Source organism: Athene noctua, chromosome Z, assembly GCF_965140245.1.
Source record: "Athene noctua chromosome Z, bAthNoc1.hap1.1, whole genome shotgun sequence".
NCBI lineage: Eukaryota > Metazoa > Chordata > Aves > Strigiformes > Strigidae > Athene > Athene noctua.
Genome location: NC_134077.1, coordinates 1884552 through 1903316, shown reverse-complemented (window position 1 = coordinate 1903316; position 18765 = coordinate 1884552). Strand labels below are relative to the sequence as shown.

The window sequence follows — 18765 nt, the reverse complement described above, 5'->3', positions numbered from 1 at the left end:
ACACGTCGCACCGCGTCTGAGGCTTCCTCTGCTTGGGCGATGCACAACGTTGGATCCAGCTTTTTTTTTTTTTGCAGGCAAATCCGCAGGTGATTTAAAGGAGAATTGATGGAGGTAGGACCGGGAGATTGAGATAAATAAAACCTTTGGAAGGGAAACAAAAATGATGGGCAGCCATTGTGCTCATCACCTACTTGCTTAACTATTTTTTTTTTTTTCTTTTTCCTTTTTTTTCCAGGGAATCGCTCATCCGTTCTGCATCCCAGATCTGACTTTAACAGTCTGTGCTTTGTTTTTTGCCTTCTTTGTTTCTTCCTGCAGAGCCAAGTTCCCATTACGTGATTTCCTTAAAGGCCTTTAACAACGCAGGCGAGGGGGTGCCTCTGTACGAGAGCGCGACCACCAGATCGATGACAGGTGAGTTGCAAATCCCGGTTCATAACCTTCTTCCCATCAGTAAACATTCGCCTTACAAAGGTGCATGCTAGTCAAAACGATTTGGTCAAGGCAGTGGAAGAAAAAAGCTCTTCAGCCTCCAGGTCCCGGCTAGAATAAATCAGCTTCATTTTCCACTTTATTGTAACTACACAGATAAAATGAATTATTTACCTTTTTCCAGAGATTTGCTGTATAAATTCAATGGGATGCTCACAAGTGCTTGCTCTTTGGTGCGGGTTGGCTTGGGAGAAGCATGACTCCCAAACAATTTAAATATTTAAAGATCGGAGCAGAATAGTGGTGAATAGCTTAGCTGAATTAAGCCCGGCTTAAATTATTTTTGTTTCGTTCATCTTTAAAGCAGTTTAAAATGGATTAGTTAAAACCACACTTCTACAAAAGCGTGTAGAGGGGTTGCAAAAGGCGAAGGAACGTACTGATGAGATTTTCCTGGCAGGATAAGGCTCACAAAGAGAAATAACCAGCAGTTATGGAGCAGGGTGCTTTTAGGCAGCTATTTTTCACCAATGTGTTGTTGGGACGCTAAAAAATTTATTAAATCAGGATTAATCTTGTGTAGCGCTGCTGTCCAGACTGCTTCGTGGGTTTTCTGCAATCACTGGTGGGTGGGTGGAACTGCTGAGTAGAATGAAGAAAAAAAAAAAAAAAAAAACGAAAAGAAAAATGTTTTTCCTCTGGAGTGACACCATCATTTGGTGAAGTTTCCACTCGCGTTGCACCCACGGTGTTGAGAGCTGCCTGGAAGGGGAGCTGCGTCACTGAGAGCAAACCCCATCACTGACGCTGGCCTGGGTGGACCACGAGGAATAAACCAGCCAAATGGCACTTCTGTGACTCTACAAGGAAAAACGGCTTTTATCCGTATGGTTTTGTGAAGTATTCCCATAAGAAATCTTGGAAAGTCAGACAGAGAAAAAAAAAAAAAAGAAATTAATTACACAATCAAGGGCAACCATAACAAGCTATATTAGATATAAAGTCAGGGAACTTCTGGCTCAAACTTCTTAATCTTTCTTCTTGTCTGGAGTCTACAGAGGTCATTCTTGCTGGGTGTGTGTCTTGTAAAATCTTTTTCAGTGAGTTTGCCTCAGGATCCAGAGATACTTTTATTTTCAAGATTTTTTCGTTCCCTGTCGATTCTATTTAAAAATCACCCGGCTGACCTGTGGGATTTGATTTTATGTCTGTATATAACCTCTCATCAACAAAACAATATCCAGGTGTAAAAAAAAAAAAAAAAAAAAGGTAATTCAGGCTTGGGCTCTGGTTTGGTGACCTGACCCAATGATCATCTGCGAGTCCACCTCGGAGCTTCTCTCTTATTGCTGAGAGACGTCCCTACCCGGAGCTTCCCACCACCTCCCACCGGTGGGATGCAGCCACTGAAAGGAGCCTGTGGCCTGGATCATTCCTGGAGAAATATCTCAAAAAAAAAAAAAAAAAAAGCTTTTAGCAAAGCAGGAAAGCGCAGGAGCTGTGTTCCCCAAGCAACGGATGAGCTGACGTACCCTGGGCAACAAAAACTGTGTCTTTGCGTGCCCGTTTCGCGTATATGTAGACACACTTTGGTGTGCATGCGGTGTGGAAACTAAAGTTATAGAACATGCAAAATTCACAAAACAGCTCCAAAAAGAGCAAGAAAATCTTTTCTGGCAAAAGGTTGCGATTTCCAAATGAGATGTCCATAAATAATAGCAAACGAAACTTTGATGGGAAATGGAGGCACGATTTAGGTACCTGTTTTCAGCCACCAGTGGATTATAGACATTTCCCTCTTCCTCAGGTCAGTGGGGACGTGTTTGAGAAACTGAATTTTCTTGATTGATCAAGTCTGACCATTGATTTTGCTAAACCCAGCCTCCCTTCATCATCTCCTCTACAGCAGGACTTCACTTTTCAGTCTGGGAAAGAAAAAGAGAAACAAGTGCAGTGTTTGCTAAAATATCCCCTCAGCTCCAGTCGCATCAACATCCAGCATAAGTTTGTAAAAAAAAAAAAAAAACCCAACAAAAAACAAACCAGCAGAAACAGGTATTGCTCACCTTCCAAAGATTACAGCCAACTCTTTTGGAAAACTTCAGGGAAAAAAGCTGTTGACTTTCAATTTGCAGAACTTTTATTCACCAGGTTGGGGCCAAAAAAAAAGATTCAGCTGCCCGTTCCTCCCTGTGTGGATTGTGTGCTTGAGTTTTGGGTCCCTACAACAACAGCCAGGTTGTTTCATTTCCTTCAACGCTGAGATTCAAGCTTCTTAGAAAGCAGCTTTTGATGAAAGAAGCCACGCAAGAAGCAGGTTGAACCTAACGGCTTCTCATCCCTTTTAAACATCCTCGTGTCCTCTGTTTTCCCTTATGAAGGCTGCGACTTCCCGAGGTTCTGCGTAAGAATTACAAACCCATAAAACGGGAGTGATCAAAGAGTTTCAGGAGCTAGAATTGCCCATGGAGCAGACAAACTGTGGCAACTGTCAGTGATGAAATATTAGAGTCATTTATGCTTTGGTTAATTAATTAGCACATTCTTTTAGGAAAAAAAAAAAAAAAAACCAAAACAAAACCAACAAACAACCAAACAGCAACTCTTGGCGTGCTTTTCCTGCACTTTACCCACTGCATTTTGAAATTGTGCTTAGAAAACCCACGACTGGTAAATAACGAGTCAGTAAATCGACCTTTAAAAGATAGGCCGGAGGTTGACTGGGTACTTCAACAAGGGCAGAGGTATTTAAACCAAGTGTGGAGGGTCTCTGGTTCCCGCGTGGGTGCCATCACCCTGCACCCCCAGAGAAGCCAAGAGAGGGTGAATGTCATCAGGGCCAAACCGTAATGCTGGTCAGGAGAGAAATTCCAGATTTTTTCCAGAATTTTCCTCTGGCGTGTGCATGGTAGTCAGCATTTTGCTTCTCAAAGACCACCCGATCACAGACACACGGGAGAGGAACTTGTTCCTGGAGGAAGAAGCCCCACTTGAAGATAACTGACATCTCCATGCCTGGATATCCACATTTAACACACCGAGAGTGTTAAACCAACAATTGCAAGATCTTCGCTTCAGCAGTGACATTTTTATATTCTGGTTTGCCTAATAAATATTTAAGCAGATGCAGAATATGCTCCTTTCAAGAGCCTAAAACAACATCAAGGGCCTCAAAGAGGCTGCCTAGGGAGTAAAGCATAGGTAGCTCCTACACGTGGGAGTATGGCGTGTCTGTAAATCAGGTTGGAGGACGGCACGCTCTCCACTTTGTGGGTGTTTCCGATAATGTAACGTTGAAGTGATGGAATTTTTTTTTTATTAAGAAAACGTAAGTCCTTTTAAGGAGAGATACTGCGCGTTGACTTCCTCTTGCGTGAAGAGAACACAGCAAACCTGGAAGTATTGAAACGAAAAGTCGCGCTTAGCGCTGGTTAGTTTTGTTGTAGTGATGTAAGTGAAACGTTGCCGATGCGTTCTCATTTTGCATTAATGCCTTTCTTTCTGTTCTCCTCATGTTCCTCCTCCTCATTAATGCCATGCATTTAACCCATTGTGCTGTGTGCCCCTTGGTGGCTGTTTGTGTTTTGGTTTGGTTTTGTTTTTCTGTTGAACTTACCTACGCCTTTATTTTGGAATGCTCATTTGGTGATGTATGGACCCAGACCCCATTGATCCATTAGAAGTTGATTTTTATCCTTTGCTTGATGATTTCCCTACCTCAGTCCCAGATATCTCCACCCCCATGCTCCCACCAGTAGGTGTCCAGGCTGTTGCACTTACGCATGATGCAGTGAGGGTCATCTGGGCAGACAACTCTGTCCCAAAGAACCAAAAGACTACGGAGGTTCGCTTCTACACGGTCCGATGGAGAACGAGCTATTCAACCAGTGCTAAGTACAAGGTGAAATTTTAACACGTTATGAATTTATGAGCTATTCCATCTGTTCATATTTGATTTGCAAAGGCTCTGAATTGGCTTTTATGAACTTCCCTCAACCAAAAGTCCCGTTTCAATCTAAAGGAAACTTGCCTCAGTAACCGCTGCTTCTTAGAAACCTGTGTGTTTTAGTTGGATGAAAATGCCGTATTTTTAATTCCACGTGCCAACCGTTGACAGTTTTGATCTTTAATCGTTACCGATCAGCTATAAATGAGATTTGGTAGCACAGTAGCAGAGCGTGAATAGGGAGAAATACCAATTGCAAACCCCACCCACGCCGTATGGCGATTCCACCCCTCCCTATTACACGTTCCCAAACAGCAAAAAAACGGAAGGTTAGTTAATGAGGAAAAACTCAACTGGAATGGACATGACAGCAGCATTCTACTTTCTGTCTGAGAACTTTTCAAGCCCTAAGGAAAGCAGTACCCAACCCAGCAGAAGAGATACGGTGGGACAGGGAATGGGAAGGAACAAGCACAGCCTTTAGGCTTTTTTTTTTGTTGTTTGTTTGCTTGGTTTTGAACAATAAGCTCTTCTTTCCCCACTATTGTCAGCTTATATATTGCATCTCATATAACATCCACCTTCCCCATGACGAGCATGTCCTTCCTCCCGTGCCCTACCATAATGGTTGTTTTCGCTTGCCTAAAGGATCATATGGATCCATAGTGAATTGTTTGCTATGGATGTATTTTTATACTGCGAGTGGATGCCTCTTTTTTTTTTTACCGTTCTCTGTCCTAACAAAAAAAAACCCTCGTACAAGTCATTTTTACAAGGATCGTGGATCTTGCCATGCTCTATCCACCGCCAAGGCTCCTCTGATTAGAGCCTGAGTGATGTGTCTAAATAGAAATTGGCCTTACTAAACCCCAGACAACGGCTCTCCACCCCTTCCAGGGTTGGCGTACGCATATCCTACAGACTCTTCATCTCCAGATCTTTCCCAGGGAATTTTTGGAAGAGGTGGGAAGGACGGTGGAGAAGCTCTTGCCTTCAGCCCCGTTGCTGAGTGGGATTTTTCAGCTCTTCCCCCTGACACTAGTCCATCCAAATTTGGCTCGCTGGCTCTAGGCCGAGTCCATGTACCGCTGCAAACTATCCGTTTCACTTGAGTTACTCCTGATTTATGTTCACACCAGCTGAGAGGAGACTCGGGTCAGCTGCCTTTTTGCCGCAGGTGCTTGACCCGCTGTAAAGCTTTTACATAATAACCCAACTTTACAAGGTATAAAAGGCCATACCTTGTTTTTACATCTACTGCCATACTTCTGCCAACCTCAGATGCAATATTAGACACAAATTTTTTATGCTCGTGCAGTTGTAACAAGCTCTTAGGTAATTAAGGGTGTCGGAATGATGCGTTGTAACGTTTCAATGCCCTGCCTCGATCTGACTCCTGTTTGGAGATGGATTTCCCTGCCCAACAAAATGAGTAGAGCAGAGGAAAGTCCCAGTTTTCAGGGAAAGGAGCAAGAATGAAGAACCTTTTTGGTTTTTTGCCACCATCTCCAGTTTGGCCGGGCTGTGGGTAACGTGAGGAGCCGGTCTGATTCGTTTATTCCACATCAATCACCCAGAAGCAGAAACAATCCAAAATGTTTTCAAGAGGATCTGTTTTCTTGAAATAACCATATTTTTTTTTCAGGGAAGCAAGATAAAAACCATTATGTTACTCTTTGAAAACAGCAAGGAAAACTTCCTTTTTCTTCAGAAAGTTTTAGATCAGGCTCACGAATAAGTTCCCAAAGCACTTGCCTGTGCATTGGCATTGAGTTTCCAAGTCTTTTGAGATTTTCCCATTCAAGTCTCCCATTGCTTCAAAACTGCGGATCAGATTTAATATAATGAAGGGTTTAGCCTTGAAGTTGGGAGTTTATAAATTTAACTTGGCCCCGCCGACTTTATTTTGTACAAACTGTCCCAAAAAGGCATGGCGTGGCGTTACTAAAGGTATTTGCTGCAGTTACACCCGCTTCATCCCAACGCAAAACCAACCTCAAGGGTGGTTTCGACTTTTAAAATGCTATTATTTAGCACTGAGAAAAACAATCAAAGAAAAACACTTGGCTGGAGACAAATATTTATTTTTTTTTAAAACGAAAAAAGAACCCCATATCTTTATGTTCTGCTAAAAACTATTTTTGTCCAGGAATAGGTTCAAAGCTTATTGTTTGGTTTTTTTTTCCATGTGAATTTTTCCTGATCGTGTGCAATATCTGAGGATTTCCATAGCAATAGTTATCAGATTTAGTTACCCTCAGTCATGCCGAGGAGTAATTTTATGCCGTAAATAATTTCATTTCTTCCAAAATCTTTTCGGAAGGAGAAAATTATTATTCCCTATATTGAAATCCAGCCATATATAAATGAGAATAATTTGTATAAAGAATAAATTTGTAAAATAAAGAATAATTTGTCTAAAGAATAATTTGTAAAAAGAATAATTTGTATCAACTCTCGCAGGTAGATTTTGCCCTCTCTGGCAAGTCACTGAGTAGTTTATGAACACAGATGTGATGTCTTCGCTTCAAGCAGATTTTTTATAGAGGGGGATTCTCTGCTGGAGTAAACCCCTAGTATGAAAGTTGTGAAAGTGCTGATTTCTGAGAGCTAGGAGTTTTAATTGAGTATGAAAATGATAGAATGTGGTATTGCCTTAAGTCTTCCTAGTAAGTAGCGTGCAAAACATCTGTCAGAGCACTTGTGATAAAGCAACGTACCGTGTAGGCATACATAGCCCATTCATTAATGTCTCTGCAAAGGAAATTTATCCCGCTCCCCCTTGTATATTACTGCTTTATTCTGCGACGTACTGGAATGCCGATGCCCCATTTTTAGTAAAAGTTGATTTATTTTTGAATCATCTGACCGTTAGCATCACAATGGCGTTACTAACAGATGCCAGCAAGATGTCTTGGGGGAAACACTTCCCAAATGTGAACCTCAGGGCGGACTTTTGATGCAAAGTCATACATTTACTCAGTAAATTTCAATCCGTGGGTATATAAACACAGAAACGTTTGCACCAGGTTTACTCACTGGCCTGTAAGTTGTTGATGCTGGGGCTTTGCACACCAGGCTCTGTAGTTTGAAATGCGTGGGAATTGATTTTATTCACCCGTCACCAATTTGTCCCATATTTTTCTTCTCACTTGTCTCCTTTGATACAAGCGCCGTTTAGCTCGGATTGTTCCTTACTGCAGGCTAGGGGTAAAAAGCTAAATCAGCTAAAAATAAATGAACAATTTAATATTCACATCAATATCAATATGTTTAGTTGTTTAAGCATATCGCAGCGAGGCAGATCGATAATATAACGTATTTAACCAAGCAAAAGTGTGTTTGATGGACACAAAAATGCATCTTTATGCAGGTGTTCTAGCTCATATTTCAACCTCTGTCATAAATCCCTGTTAACCCCAGGAACTGGCAAGCGTTAGGCAGGACCATTCTGGGGGTAAAAATACTTTCTGAGCCTCCACTAAAAATCAGATTTTCAAAATGTTTTTATTTGAAGGAATCCATCGAAGAGGCTGCAAATGAGTGTTTCAATGATGGAAATGTTTCTATTTTTATTTTTTTTGTCCTTCTGTGGGCATTGATGAAGGCCATAGGGTTAGCTTCCAATTTCCATTTGAAAAAAAAAAATAAATTTAAAAAGCATGGCAAATTGCTTTGTCTGGGAAAAGAGAAAGAGAAAGCATGACAATAATTTATCTAACTGCCTGTGGTACTAAAAATACCCCTGTTAAGGTGCGCGGTAGCAATACAACTATTTTGCTTGCAAAAAAGAATTTATTGTGACTGTGTTTTGCTTGGCTAGCAGCAAAAAGAGTGGCTTTAAAGACATCCTCCCCTCGGTCTCTTTGCAGTCGGCAGATACGACCGCTCTGAGTCACACCGTGATCGGTCTGAAGCCAAACACCATGTACGAGTTCTCCGTCATGGTCACCAAAGGTCGGCGGTCCAGCACCTGGAGCATGACTGCCCACGCCACCACCTACGAAGCAGGTATGGCAAGAGCTGCTAGAAAGGCTTTCTTTGGGTTTTTGTCATCAAAAGCCTTGTTCGGGTTCATCCTAACCGCCTAAACCAGGGGTTTATGAACAAAATTATCTATTTTTTCACTTTTTTTTCATGGGCAGCAAAGCGAAACAGCCATTCTGCTGAGCTCGTGCGTCGCTGCAAGAAGTTAGGTGATGATAGTACGTGTGTGTAATGCTTTGCCCCGTATCTGTGACTTTTAATGCGGATTTCAAATCCTTTATGATGATTATTCTCTCGTTATTAGGTAACGATTTTGCTTCTTTAAGATTTTGGCTTACAAACTTCTGTGTGGTTTTGTCTCAAGTGCATGACTTCCCGTCTTATCCGCTTAGTAAAAAAGACTCCGTGATGCTTCTATCTAATACACATCCTTCTTAACTTAAGAGTTTGACTCACAGGTCCCTTCATAATATTCTGTGGACATATTTTAGCTGTTTGCTGTGCGCTGTGCTGGTGGCCAATGCCTCAGTCCAAGCCAAGACCTACAGTCACAGTTACAGCGATTGAAACAGTGTGTGCAAAATTAGAGACAGAGAGAGTGGGAAAAACAAACAAACAAACAAACAAACAAAAACCAAACAACAACAAATAGCCAAGTGAGCAGTCTTTCCAGCTTGTGCATTATTTATTGTAAAGACACACAATTATCTACCCTGTGTGAAATGTTGGCTTATTATAAATTCCCTGCTGACAGTTTGGTAAGGCAGCTCTTCTATGCTCAGTGTTCTTATACACCTGTATTTCATTTCCAGCAAACAAGCCATTAATATTAAAAATATGTGGCTTACCCCTCGCTGGCAGTGTTCAAGGCCAGGTTGGACAGGGCTTGGAGCAACCTGGGCTGGTGGAATGTGTCCTTGCCCGGGGAAGGGGAATTGGAACTAGATGACCTTTAAGATCCCTTCCAACCCAACCCAATCTGTGATTCTATGATTCTGAGATACGCTCTGAAGACTTAATTTAGCTGCTCTTCTCAAGAGTTTGAGTGGTCTTTTCCAAGCAGGAAGCTCTGACCTGAAAGATACTTCAGATTCCGAAGGGGCCTAAATGCAGTTTTGATAACAGACACCAGATACAACCCTAGTTCAGCGGGAGAAAAATATTTGAAAAGGGATGGAGACGTAGCGATCTCTATAGATAAGAACATCCTCTCTAAGATATAATTGTTGAGTTCTCTTTTATGTGCCTTCAGTTAACCACAGTAGGGAAATAGCATGCCCAGGCTTTACTTCTAGTTATCACATAGGTGTTAATGGCAGCACGAATCCTGATCCCTAGGCTGTCTTTAAACAAGGGCAGGGTCTTCCACAAAATCCATATATATTTATTTTTTTTTAGAATAAAAAAACTTGAAACTCCTGAGAAGATTTCCGTTGAAATAGCTCCACTGAACTGCAGGAAGCTGTTCACCACTAGATTTCCCCCATTCTTTACGATTGCCTGTATTTCTTGCTGCAGTCCCTTGTCCGTAGATAAGAACGTCGGTGGTTTTACCTCAGATATTTTTTCTTCGTCGTCTGTTGTCGACAGCAATTTGGACACCAGTGTAGTGCAGGCGCTATATTTTCCTGAGGGTGACTGGTGGCCTTGAAAACACTCTAGGTGCCATTCCAAATTGGTTTCTACCAGCAGATACCACATGCAGTCTGCTGGTAAATATTGATTTGTTGTGTGGTGGTTTGTTTTTTTGTTTTTGGGGTTTTTTTTTAAATGAAAACCACAGTACACGCCAGTTAATTAACAAAGGGAAAATAAGAGGGAATATATGTGTCCTTAGATTTTCCCATGTGATTGCAATGCAATTATCTGAGCTTGATGGAGCAGCTCTGTTAATTAAGGGCATCGTGCACTGCTGATCTTTATTGCCTATTTTGTACCCATTCCGCATGTTGGATTTCCCGTAATGATATTAAAGAACGTACATATCAGCATCGATACAAAATTCACTGGAGATTACTACCATGGCTGGGGAGAATTGTTCTGCCCGTAATTCAAAAGCAACTTTCAGAGCCAAGTGCCATCCCCAGATCTGCCTACACAAGTCTTGCTGATATGAGGGGTGTTAATGAGCGCTAAGGGAAACGTCGAAAGCTTTGCTTTTTCCGCATGGCATCTTCTGCTCACAATCTGCTGAAAGTGGAGCTCAACTTCAGCCGCTCAGAGGGACTCATGTGGTAGTAACCAGTGTGGAAAGCCTGTGTTACACGATGGAGGCCTACCAGCCTTACTACTTTAACCTCACAAAAGGCAAAAAGTCTCGGAAGGGAAAGGGTTAGGTCATGAAAACATGGCAAAAGGGTTAATATCAGAGAACAGAAAAGTAGTGTCGAAGATAAAGATGCTGTTTGCAGACAGAGAGGTGGGTGCACTTTGTGTGAAGTTGGAGATTAATTGCAAGCTGGGCTTAGCCAAAGTAAAGAGAAAGGAAATTTTACTTCGAAAATCAAGTGTGATTCGTTCACAAAAAGGTTTATCACTTGCAGTCCCCTGAAACAGCAAGGCAGCCCAAGGTGTTTGTTCTAGTAGACTGGTTTTAAACGGACGGGCCAGTGTCCCAAGTTGGTTGCAAGCTGAGTAGCTTCTTAAATGCAACACAAGATACTTGAGAAATAATAAGAATAAGCAACAACGACAAGAACAACGTCAACGTGGGAGCTCAGGTCATGCTGGGCATTGCTGAAGATTTAAGAGACTTCTCAAAGATCTGGGAGCTTGTGTTGTGGTTTGCCTACTCCGGGCTAGGAAAGACGCTCCCAGCGAGGAGCAGTGAACTAAAGACTAAAGTAAAACACTCTGAGTCCTGGTGGTGATGGCTCCGGATATATCAGACTGAACGTATCGTTCCTGCAAATGTAGCAGAGAAATAATCCACCATAAATTTACCACAGAGAGCGTCAGGTGGCGAGCGGTCACCTACTTAGGAACGGAATGGTAGTAACGGAAACTTTGGTTGTCTGGGTGCAGATTTTGTGGTTGCCTTCTGGATCTCTCTTTTGAAAAGTTTAACGGATGCGAATGCCACGAGACCATCTGCTGGGCGTTAGATCAAAGGGAGCAATTCCTTGTGACCAGAGCCTGTACAGCAGCTGGCTCTTCCCTTCCTTCTTCTTGTTTAAGATCACTGAATCTTCCTCACATTGGAGGTTTGTGGCCGTGCTTTAGATCGGGCTGGTTTAGCTCAGCACGATCCAACGGATTTTTAAAGCTTTACCTCCTAAAGTCAGACTTTGGAGCACTTTGAACCATCAAGGAAGTTATTTAGTGGCCATATGGGTAGGACAGGGATGATGGGATGCCCCTACGGTCTGTTCTCCATGCTGTTATGCTATCGATATGCTCCAAGTCATCTACAGCCTCTACCAAAACTAAGTAAACAAACAACGAGCTCAGCACCAATGTATTGCTCCTATCTCTTAACTATTTTTTAATAATTGCCTGTTTTTCCCTTCTCCTCGGGAGTCTTATGATACAATTTAAAAATAACTGAGACGCTGTGCAAGGCCCCGTGGCCAGCATTAGTAAAGCAGGACGCAAAGCAGGCTCGGAAATCCAAAGCAGAAAAGCTGAGAGTTTTCTATCATAATACATCCCAAAGCTGAACATATATTTAATGAATATACACAATTATCTTTCTTTTATACTGGCACATGCCTACAAATGTTCCAAATAGAGAAGCCACAGCGTTATTGCTGTGACTAAATGTATAGGGCGCCCAGAAGATATTGGATGTTCTTGGATGCCTCGGTGGTTGTTTAGCTGGACAGTAGGAGGATAAGAACTATCTACCAAATCCTAACGTAGCCACAGGCAGCGTGTTCTGTAATTTCAGTGTTAAAATATCCCTTCTAGACAAATCATCCGGTCTGTGTTTGAAGTACAGCGAAGGACACTCGCATACGAAAGGGTGTAAGAAAGCGGTGAACGCCTACGGAGTAGTTCATGCCTGCTACAGAGTGTAAGGAATTCAAACCAAAGGTGGATAACTTCTGTTTTCCATTATTCTCGTTATTTTCAGCTCCAACCTCTGCTCCCAAGGATTTGACAGTCATTACACGGGAAGGGAAGCCCCGAGCTGTCATTGTCAGCTGGCAGCCGCCGTTGGAAGCCAATGGAAAAATTACTGGTAAACGTTTACATTATCCTGCATTCTCCATTTATTTACTCATCATTTGCTGCTTTCACCCTCTGTTTGTTTGTTTGTTTTCTTGGGTGCTATTTCATCTAACGTTATTTTATTTTCACTTGCTTTTACCACCCAACTCGGTCTAGGATTCAAGGCGATGGTTGCAGGACGCAGGATTTAAGGATGTGGGAATCCTGCAAGAGCTAGAACTCAGGGGATGTAAATCCTTTACTTTTAAATGCTAAGAGCAGTGATATAAGTTAAATGCGGCACTTGAAGTGAATGTTTTGTAGTACATGCTGCTCGGTGATAATTAGAAATGACTCTAATAAGCACTTTGTTTGGCAATAATGCAATACATAATATACATAATGATACGTTGCTCAGTGGAGCGCATCATGGGAGAATTTATTGGTGGATGTTTAATTTTACGATAACAATTTAAGGCGATGATCAGGACAAACCCCTAATATTGACTGACAAGAACTGATCTTAATGAATGCTTCACAATATTATTTTTATTTTTTTCCAAAATACTATATATAACCTTAGTGCCTAATTGAGAATTCTGTTACAAAGCGTCAATGTTAATTGAGTTTGAAAAATTTAGTAGAGTTCTATCTGAGATTTTGCATTTAAATTATCATTTTAGCCTGCTAACAGACATCTCCGAGCCATAGAATTATTAGGAGAAGGATTCCTTGTCTTCCAAAATGTGCTCATTACGGTCACATTGCTACAAACATGGGTTAGATCAGTTCTACAATATATTTCCGGGTGGGAGAAAGTGTGTATAGGTGACTATTACTGCTGGTAATCCCAGCACCGCGCTGCTGAAGAGCTGCAAAATATCCGTGTAAGAGGAAGAAATCTTCAGAAGGATGCCCTGTGTGAGCCGTTAGCACTGAAGAGCACCGGGTCGGATTTTAGCAGTTGTAACTCATCAGGGCTTCGCTGGCATCGGATGAGCTGGTGTGAGTTACACCAGGAAAGTATCCCGCTTTATGTTACCAATAAAATCAGGCTATATTTCTGTGTGGACATCGCCCAGCAATAACGATTCCTAGGCTAGGCTTGTGTAACTGTGTATAATTTCCCTCTACATTATCATCAGGACTTTACAACCCGTGACCGTGGCCGAAAGGAGGATGTTTTGATGAAATGGCTCTGTTTACACTAATTTAGCCATTAGAGAGAAGAAATGATCGTTCTGACGGACAGCACGCTGAAATGAATGCTAATGGTCCTGATTTCCCCAGCGACTAAAAGAGAAAATAAATTAAAAGCTTTCCTGACTTCCAAGACATGAAATGACTCCGCGGTAGCAACTTTTATAGAGTTTTTCCATCGGCAGCAGCATTCTAGACCTGAGAGCTGACTGGGTCTCCTGCCATCCAGGCACAAACTTCTTTCTCGTAGCACTTGGTTGAAGAAGGGGATTTTTTTTACTGTTTTTGTGGTCAAATGTTTCTTAGAGTTATCAAGCAGAGGAAACAATTCCTTGCGGGGAGTAGAAATGTCCCTAACAACCAAACCTTCATCCCTACAAATGCCTGAGCGGGTGTATTTCTGTTAATTTGAGAAACGTATTTATATTTTCATGACTTTATTAATTCAGGTGTCACAGTCAGAGAAACTGCTTTAGTAACTCCAACCTGCAAGCCTCTAAATAAAATAAAATAAAATTTAAAAATCCCCACAAAAATGTATCACTTCCATCCCAACACTGCCTATCTATGACCAGTGTGAGCATTCATGCCGAATGAGTTTGGAAAAGCATCTTTATTTCAGAAAAGACTAAAGAAAGAGCAGTAATAAGCCTTACACCACTTTTGGAGTCACTTTGGATCCAGGCACAAAGATAAAATCCTGAAGACCCACTCGGGCTCTCTCCGTACCAGTAGCTCCCTCCTGCAGCACAGCACTTAGGACCAGACTTAAAGTCAGGTTTTTAGGGAAAAAATAAGATTTTTTTCAAGGTTAGGCAGAGACTCCTGTTTCAGGGTGTGCTATACCGCTCAGCCTTGCTCACAGGCTTTTTTTCTTCTTCCCCAGATTTCATTTGCTAGCAAAATACTTCCTAAAAATATGGTTTTTACACAGGTACCTCTGGTCTCTAAATTCTAAAACTTTCCAGTTTTATTACACAGGTACCTTTAGTTTCTAAGTTCTAAAACTTTCCAGTTTTATTACACAGGTACCTCTAATTTCTAAGTTCTAAAACTTTTCAGTTTTATTACACAGGTACCTCTAGTCTCTGAAGTTCTAAAACTTTCCAGTTTTATTACACAGGTACCTCTAGTCTCTAAGTCCTAAAACTTTTAAATTTTATTCAGTGGTAAGCAGTTACTGTAGTACTCTTGCGTCACCAAAATTTTTAATTCTTCATTCTTTTCCCTAAAATACTTTCCCCTGCAGCTGCCAAGAAATATCGCAGGGCTTCCCATAAGCAGCCAGTAATTGATGTGTGTCGTTAATACCAGTTAGTTTTATTTCAGCACTGAAACACTCAAGACTTATGTCATACGGTTTATGGCAGCTCTCAGACTGCATGGCACACCTGAAGTTGAGAAATGTATTTGTAGCAGCATTTTAATGCTATTAATGTAGCAGCATTTAAAATTTACCTCTTTTTATATTTGTTAAATCTGTATTTCTTACAGTGAAGACTGTAATTAGGGGTTCGTCCTAAAAATAGACAAACGTGTTTGTCATAACGTTCCTCATCGTGATTTTGATTGGAGAGCCACCGTCCCTGCTTTTAGAAAACCCTAATTTTTAAGAAACTGGCATTTTTACCTGTGTTTCATAACGGAGGCACGTTAAAATGTGAAGTACTAACTGAGAGACTGTGTTTATTCAGCTTACATCCTCTTCTATACTTTGGACAAGAACGCTCCCATTGATGACTGGGTTATGGAATCCATCAGCGGCGACCGACTCACCCACCAGATCATGGACCTCAACCTGGACACGGTCTACTACTTCAGAATCCAAGCTCGCAACGCCAAGGGTGTGGGGCCCCTCTCTGATCCCATTTTCTTCCGGACGCTGAAAGGTTTGGATCTGTGTCCTCTGGATATTGATGATATACAATGTTCTTATGCCTCTGTGGGAGCTTTGTAATTAATTCCGTGTCAGCCAGAAGAGATCCTACTACTTGAAACTATGATGGAGAGATAAAAGCAAAGCGCTACGTAGAGTAGTGGACAAAAGTAAAGCACATAATGGGGCAGTAACTATATTTTTAAATTCAATCAGCTGGGGGAAAGTGCTCTGACACCACCTAACTTTCTGCTCGCAATAAAAAGCTAATTGGATCTGACTGGATTTCTCTAGGGAGGTCCCTTTTCATTTTGGATCCTCTGGTGACTATAGGAACTGTAGTGACTCACTCTTATCAGCGGAGTAGGCATACAAAATCGCAATTAAAAAATCTGAGCAGGCTGAGATGCAGCTTGACTTTGCGTGGGGAAAGTTGTTCCAAATATTTTTCAGTCCCTCTTATTAACAGACTCATTAATACCTGATTAATACCCTTAGTGACCAGGGAGAAGGAGCAGGCAGAACAGGGACACTCACATTTTTTTGGCTGGTAGTTCAGCACCCATGTATTTACGTGAGTGAAGGATTGTCCTTGTATCGAGCTCAATTTCAAATTAATGTGGAGAGATATTCCCCTTCTCTCCTTCCCTGCTGCCTGGCTGTGTGAAGCCCTGACACAATCTACCCAGAAATTATTAGTTATGAAGTTGTAAGGAATATCACCGTGAGTGGGAAGCAGGGTGCTTGCTGCAGCTCTGCTCCTTATATTTTAACTGTCACTCATTCATTTGCACAAAGATAGGAAATTACTTTTTTTTTAAAAAAAAAAAAAAAAGATGTGTAATTAATGAAAAAAATCAAATGACATAGAGAACTTATTCCAGGAAAGAAGCATGGCACAGGAGAGAGCACGTTAGAGCTGTGTCTTCTCTCGAGAAAATCCAGGGATTTGTATATAAAAATAACATCTTGGCAGAAGGTAATTGAAACTGGATGCAGGCTGGGCCTGAGACGTCACGACTGGAGGGAAATTAGAGAAATTCAGCCTCAAACCTGCGCCTGAGAGGCTTGGAATTAGCGTTCACGCTCAAGCCTCTTTTTAATCAGTTATAAGTTACTTCATTTAACGGGAGCTGTACAAAAGCCAAGGGCAATGGCTGAAGGGAAGAAGTGACCCACCATCCTTCCCGTGGGGAGGATTTGCTTGTTTGTTTGCTGAGAGCTTGTATTTGAGTTCGTCTTTCAGCAAACCTTCACGCCAATAAGAAATTTTTTTTGGCCGCCTCCGAGGGCAGGAGGGGAAACACCCATTTTCAGCCATTAAGGAAAGATTTCGATGGATGAGCCTGAGTCCTCTCAGCAAAGAGCTTGTCCTTTTTCCTTCTCCGATACCTAAAGCACGTTATCGACCGTTCAGGCGGGGTGTGAAAAGCCTCATACAACAGTTTTTGTGAATTCTCAAGGAAAAAAAAAAAAAAAAAAAGATGAAAAATTGTATCAATTTGTTCTGAGCTTATCACCGCCTGCCCAGGTTTGCAGGACTTACTTGTCCAAGTCATGTTTCATTTTGAATGAATTATTGGTAAGATCCTGATTATTCATTCTCCACTGCCATGAAATGTGAAGAGATAGCACTTTGCGGGTGCTTCATCTCTATCAAGCGGATGGTGCCAACTTAATTTCATGCTCACAATTTGTGCCAAGCAGAAGAAGTCTATTAGGCTGAGTTTAAAACGAGTCAAGGCATCAAAATATAATAACGGCAGACTAATGAGATATGAAAAGATCTAGAGACCCAGATATCTAACTAAACCAAAAGATTAATGCACTTGATATCACCTACTTTGTAATGTTTACACAAAGTACCATGAAACTCATTTGGGAAATGAATTGTAGATCAGACAGCATCAACAGATACCAAAAAGATGAATTTATACATTTGTTCCATCTTGTAATAGCCTACAAGAAGTATATCTAATACCCTGCCATGAATACTTAATGATATCCACCCTAAATATGTCATGTTCAACTCTATTCAACTGGAGGTTTTTTGACAAATCTATCCCTGCACTTGAGGTGAAAAGACTTTCTGAAGTCTTGAGCGCATTCTGAATTATGCAAAAATGTTGGTTTCCTGCCCTTAATGATTATTAACAGAAGACGCTCGTGTGCCAGATGGTAATGCGTGCTCGGATGGCAAATCTACGCCCCGATCAGAGGGAGTTTTAAATCACGAGGAACGAAACAAGCATCAAAGATCCACTAAGTCACCCCCCCCTGTCTCATTTCATATATTATAGCCCATAAAGCTCCTCCAAGGAAACCGAGCCGTTCCTTGTGTTGTAATTGCAATGTGAGTATTTGTAGTGACTTTCCTTTACTAATGAAAATGTAGCGATCTGTGAGAGAGAGATATGTTTAGTAGTAAATAACACTACCACGGAGCAGTGAGTTTATATTCTTCCACCTCAGCTCCACTGATGATAATAAACAGGCAAATGGGGAAATCCTTAACTTATGTAAATCGTCGTTACACTGCGAACTTCAATCAGTCTGCGACAGTTTACATCAGTTGAGGATCTGCTTTTTTTATGCTCTGGCTGGTTAAATTTATCACTTAAACCGTGGAGAATCTGATACACGCATTCTTAGGGACCTGGAGTAGAAGGATAACAGGGGATTGATCATCCTGCTGCTTTTTCTGGTGTATAATTTGCACCAAAATTTGAGGTTTTCACTAGGATTTTTCTTACTCCTTACTTCCTACTTCAGTAATATTACATATACATACATATGTGTGTGTTTCTGGAAGAGGAGCAGAGAGTGCCCAAACAGTACGTGCATTTTGCAGCCTTTCACAGCGTATTATCACAGATTGCCCCTGAAGTGAAAGTCCAAGTTTTGATGTTATATGACTTTTACGGCATATAAATGGATCGTTTTCGGAAATCGGGGAAGTGGCAGAATGAATAAATAGTCTGAAATTTGCAGTTGCCCGATGAGATGTGCCAGCTAAAGAGGGGAAGAATGAACCGATGACAGAGAGACAAGAAGGGGGATCACCTCAGTCTTTGAAAGAATTGGTCGGTGATTTGGGGGTTTTTTTTTTTAGCTGTTACAGAAAGGAGCAAATCTCACAACGGTACTAAATGTGCTTATGCTTCCTTCT

General features: G+C 41.4%; 1 protein-coding gene across 2 annotated transcripts in view; it reads left to right on the top strand.

The window, feature by feature from the left end:
- Nucleotides 1–18765, top strand: part of DCC (DCC netrin 1 receptor) — a 612108-nt gene that overhangs the window by 538559 nt on the left and 54784 nt on the right. For both annotated transcript variants that reach the window (XM_074932358.1, XM_074932359.1), the window contains exons 16-20: nt 322–417; nt 4098–4336; nt 8254–8392; nt 12444–12551; nt 15415–15609. In XM_074932358.1, coding sequence (XP_074788459.1) covers nt 322–417; nt 4098–4336; nt 8254–8392; nt 12444–12551; nt 15415–15609 — 777 coding nt within the window. The remainder of the gene's footprint in view (nt 1–321; nt 418–4097; nt 4337–8253; nt 8393–12443; nt 12552–15414; nt 15610–18765) is intronic.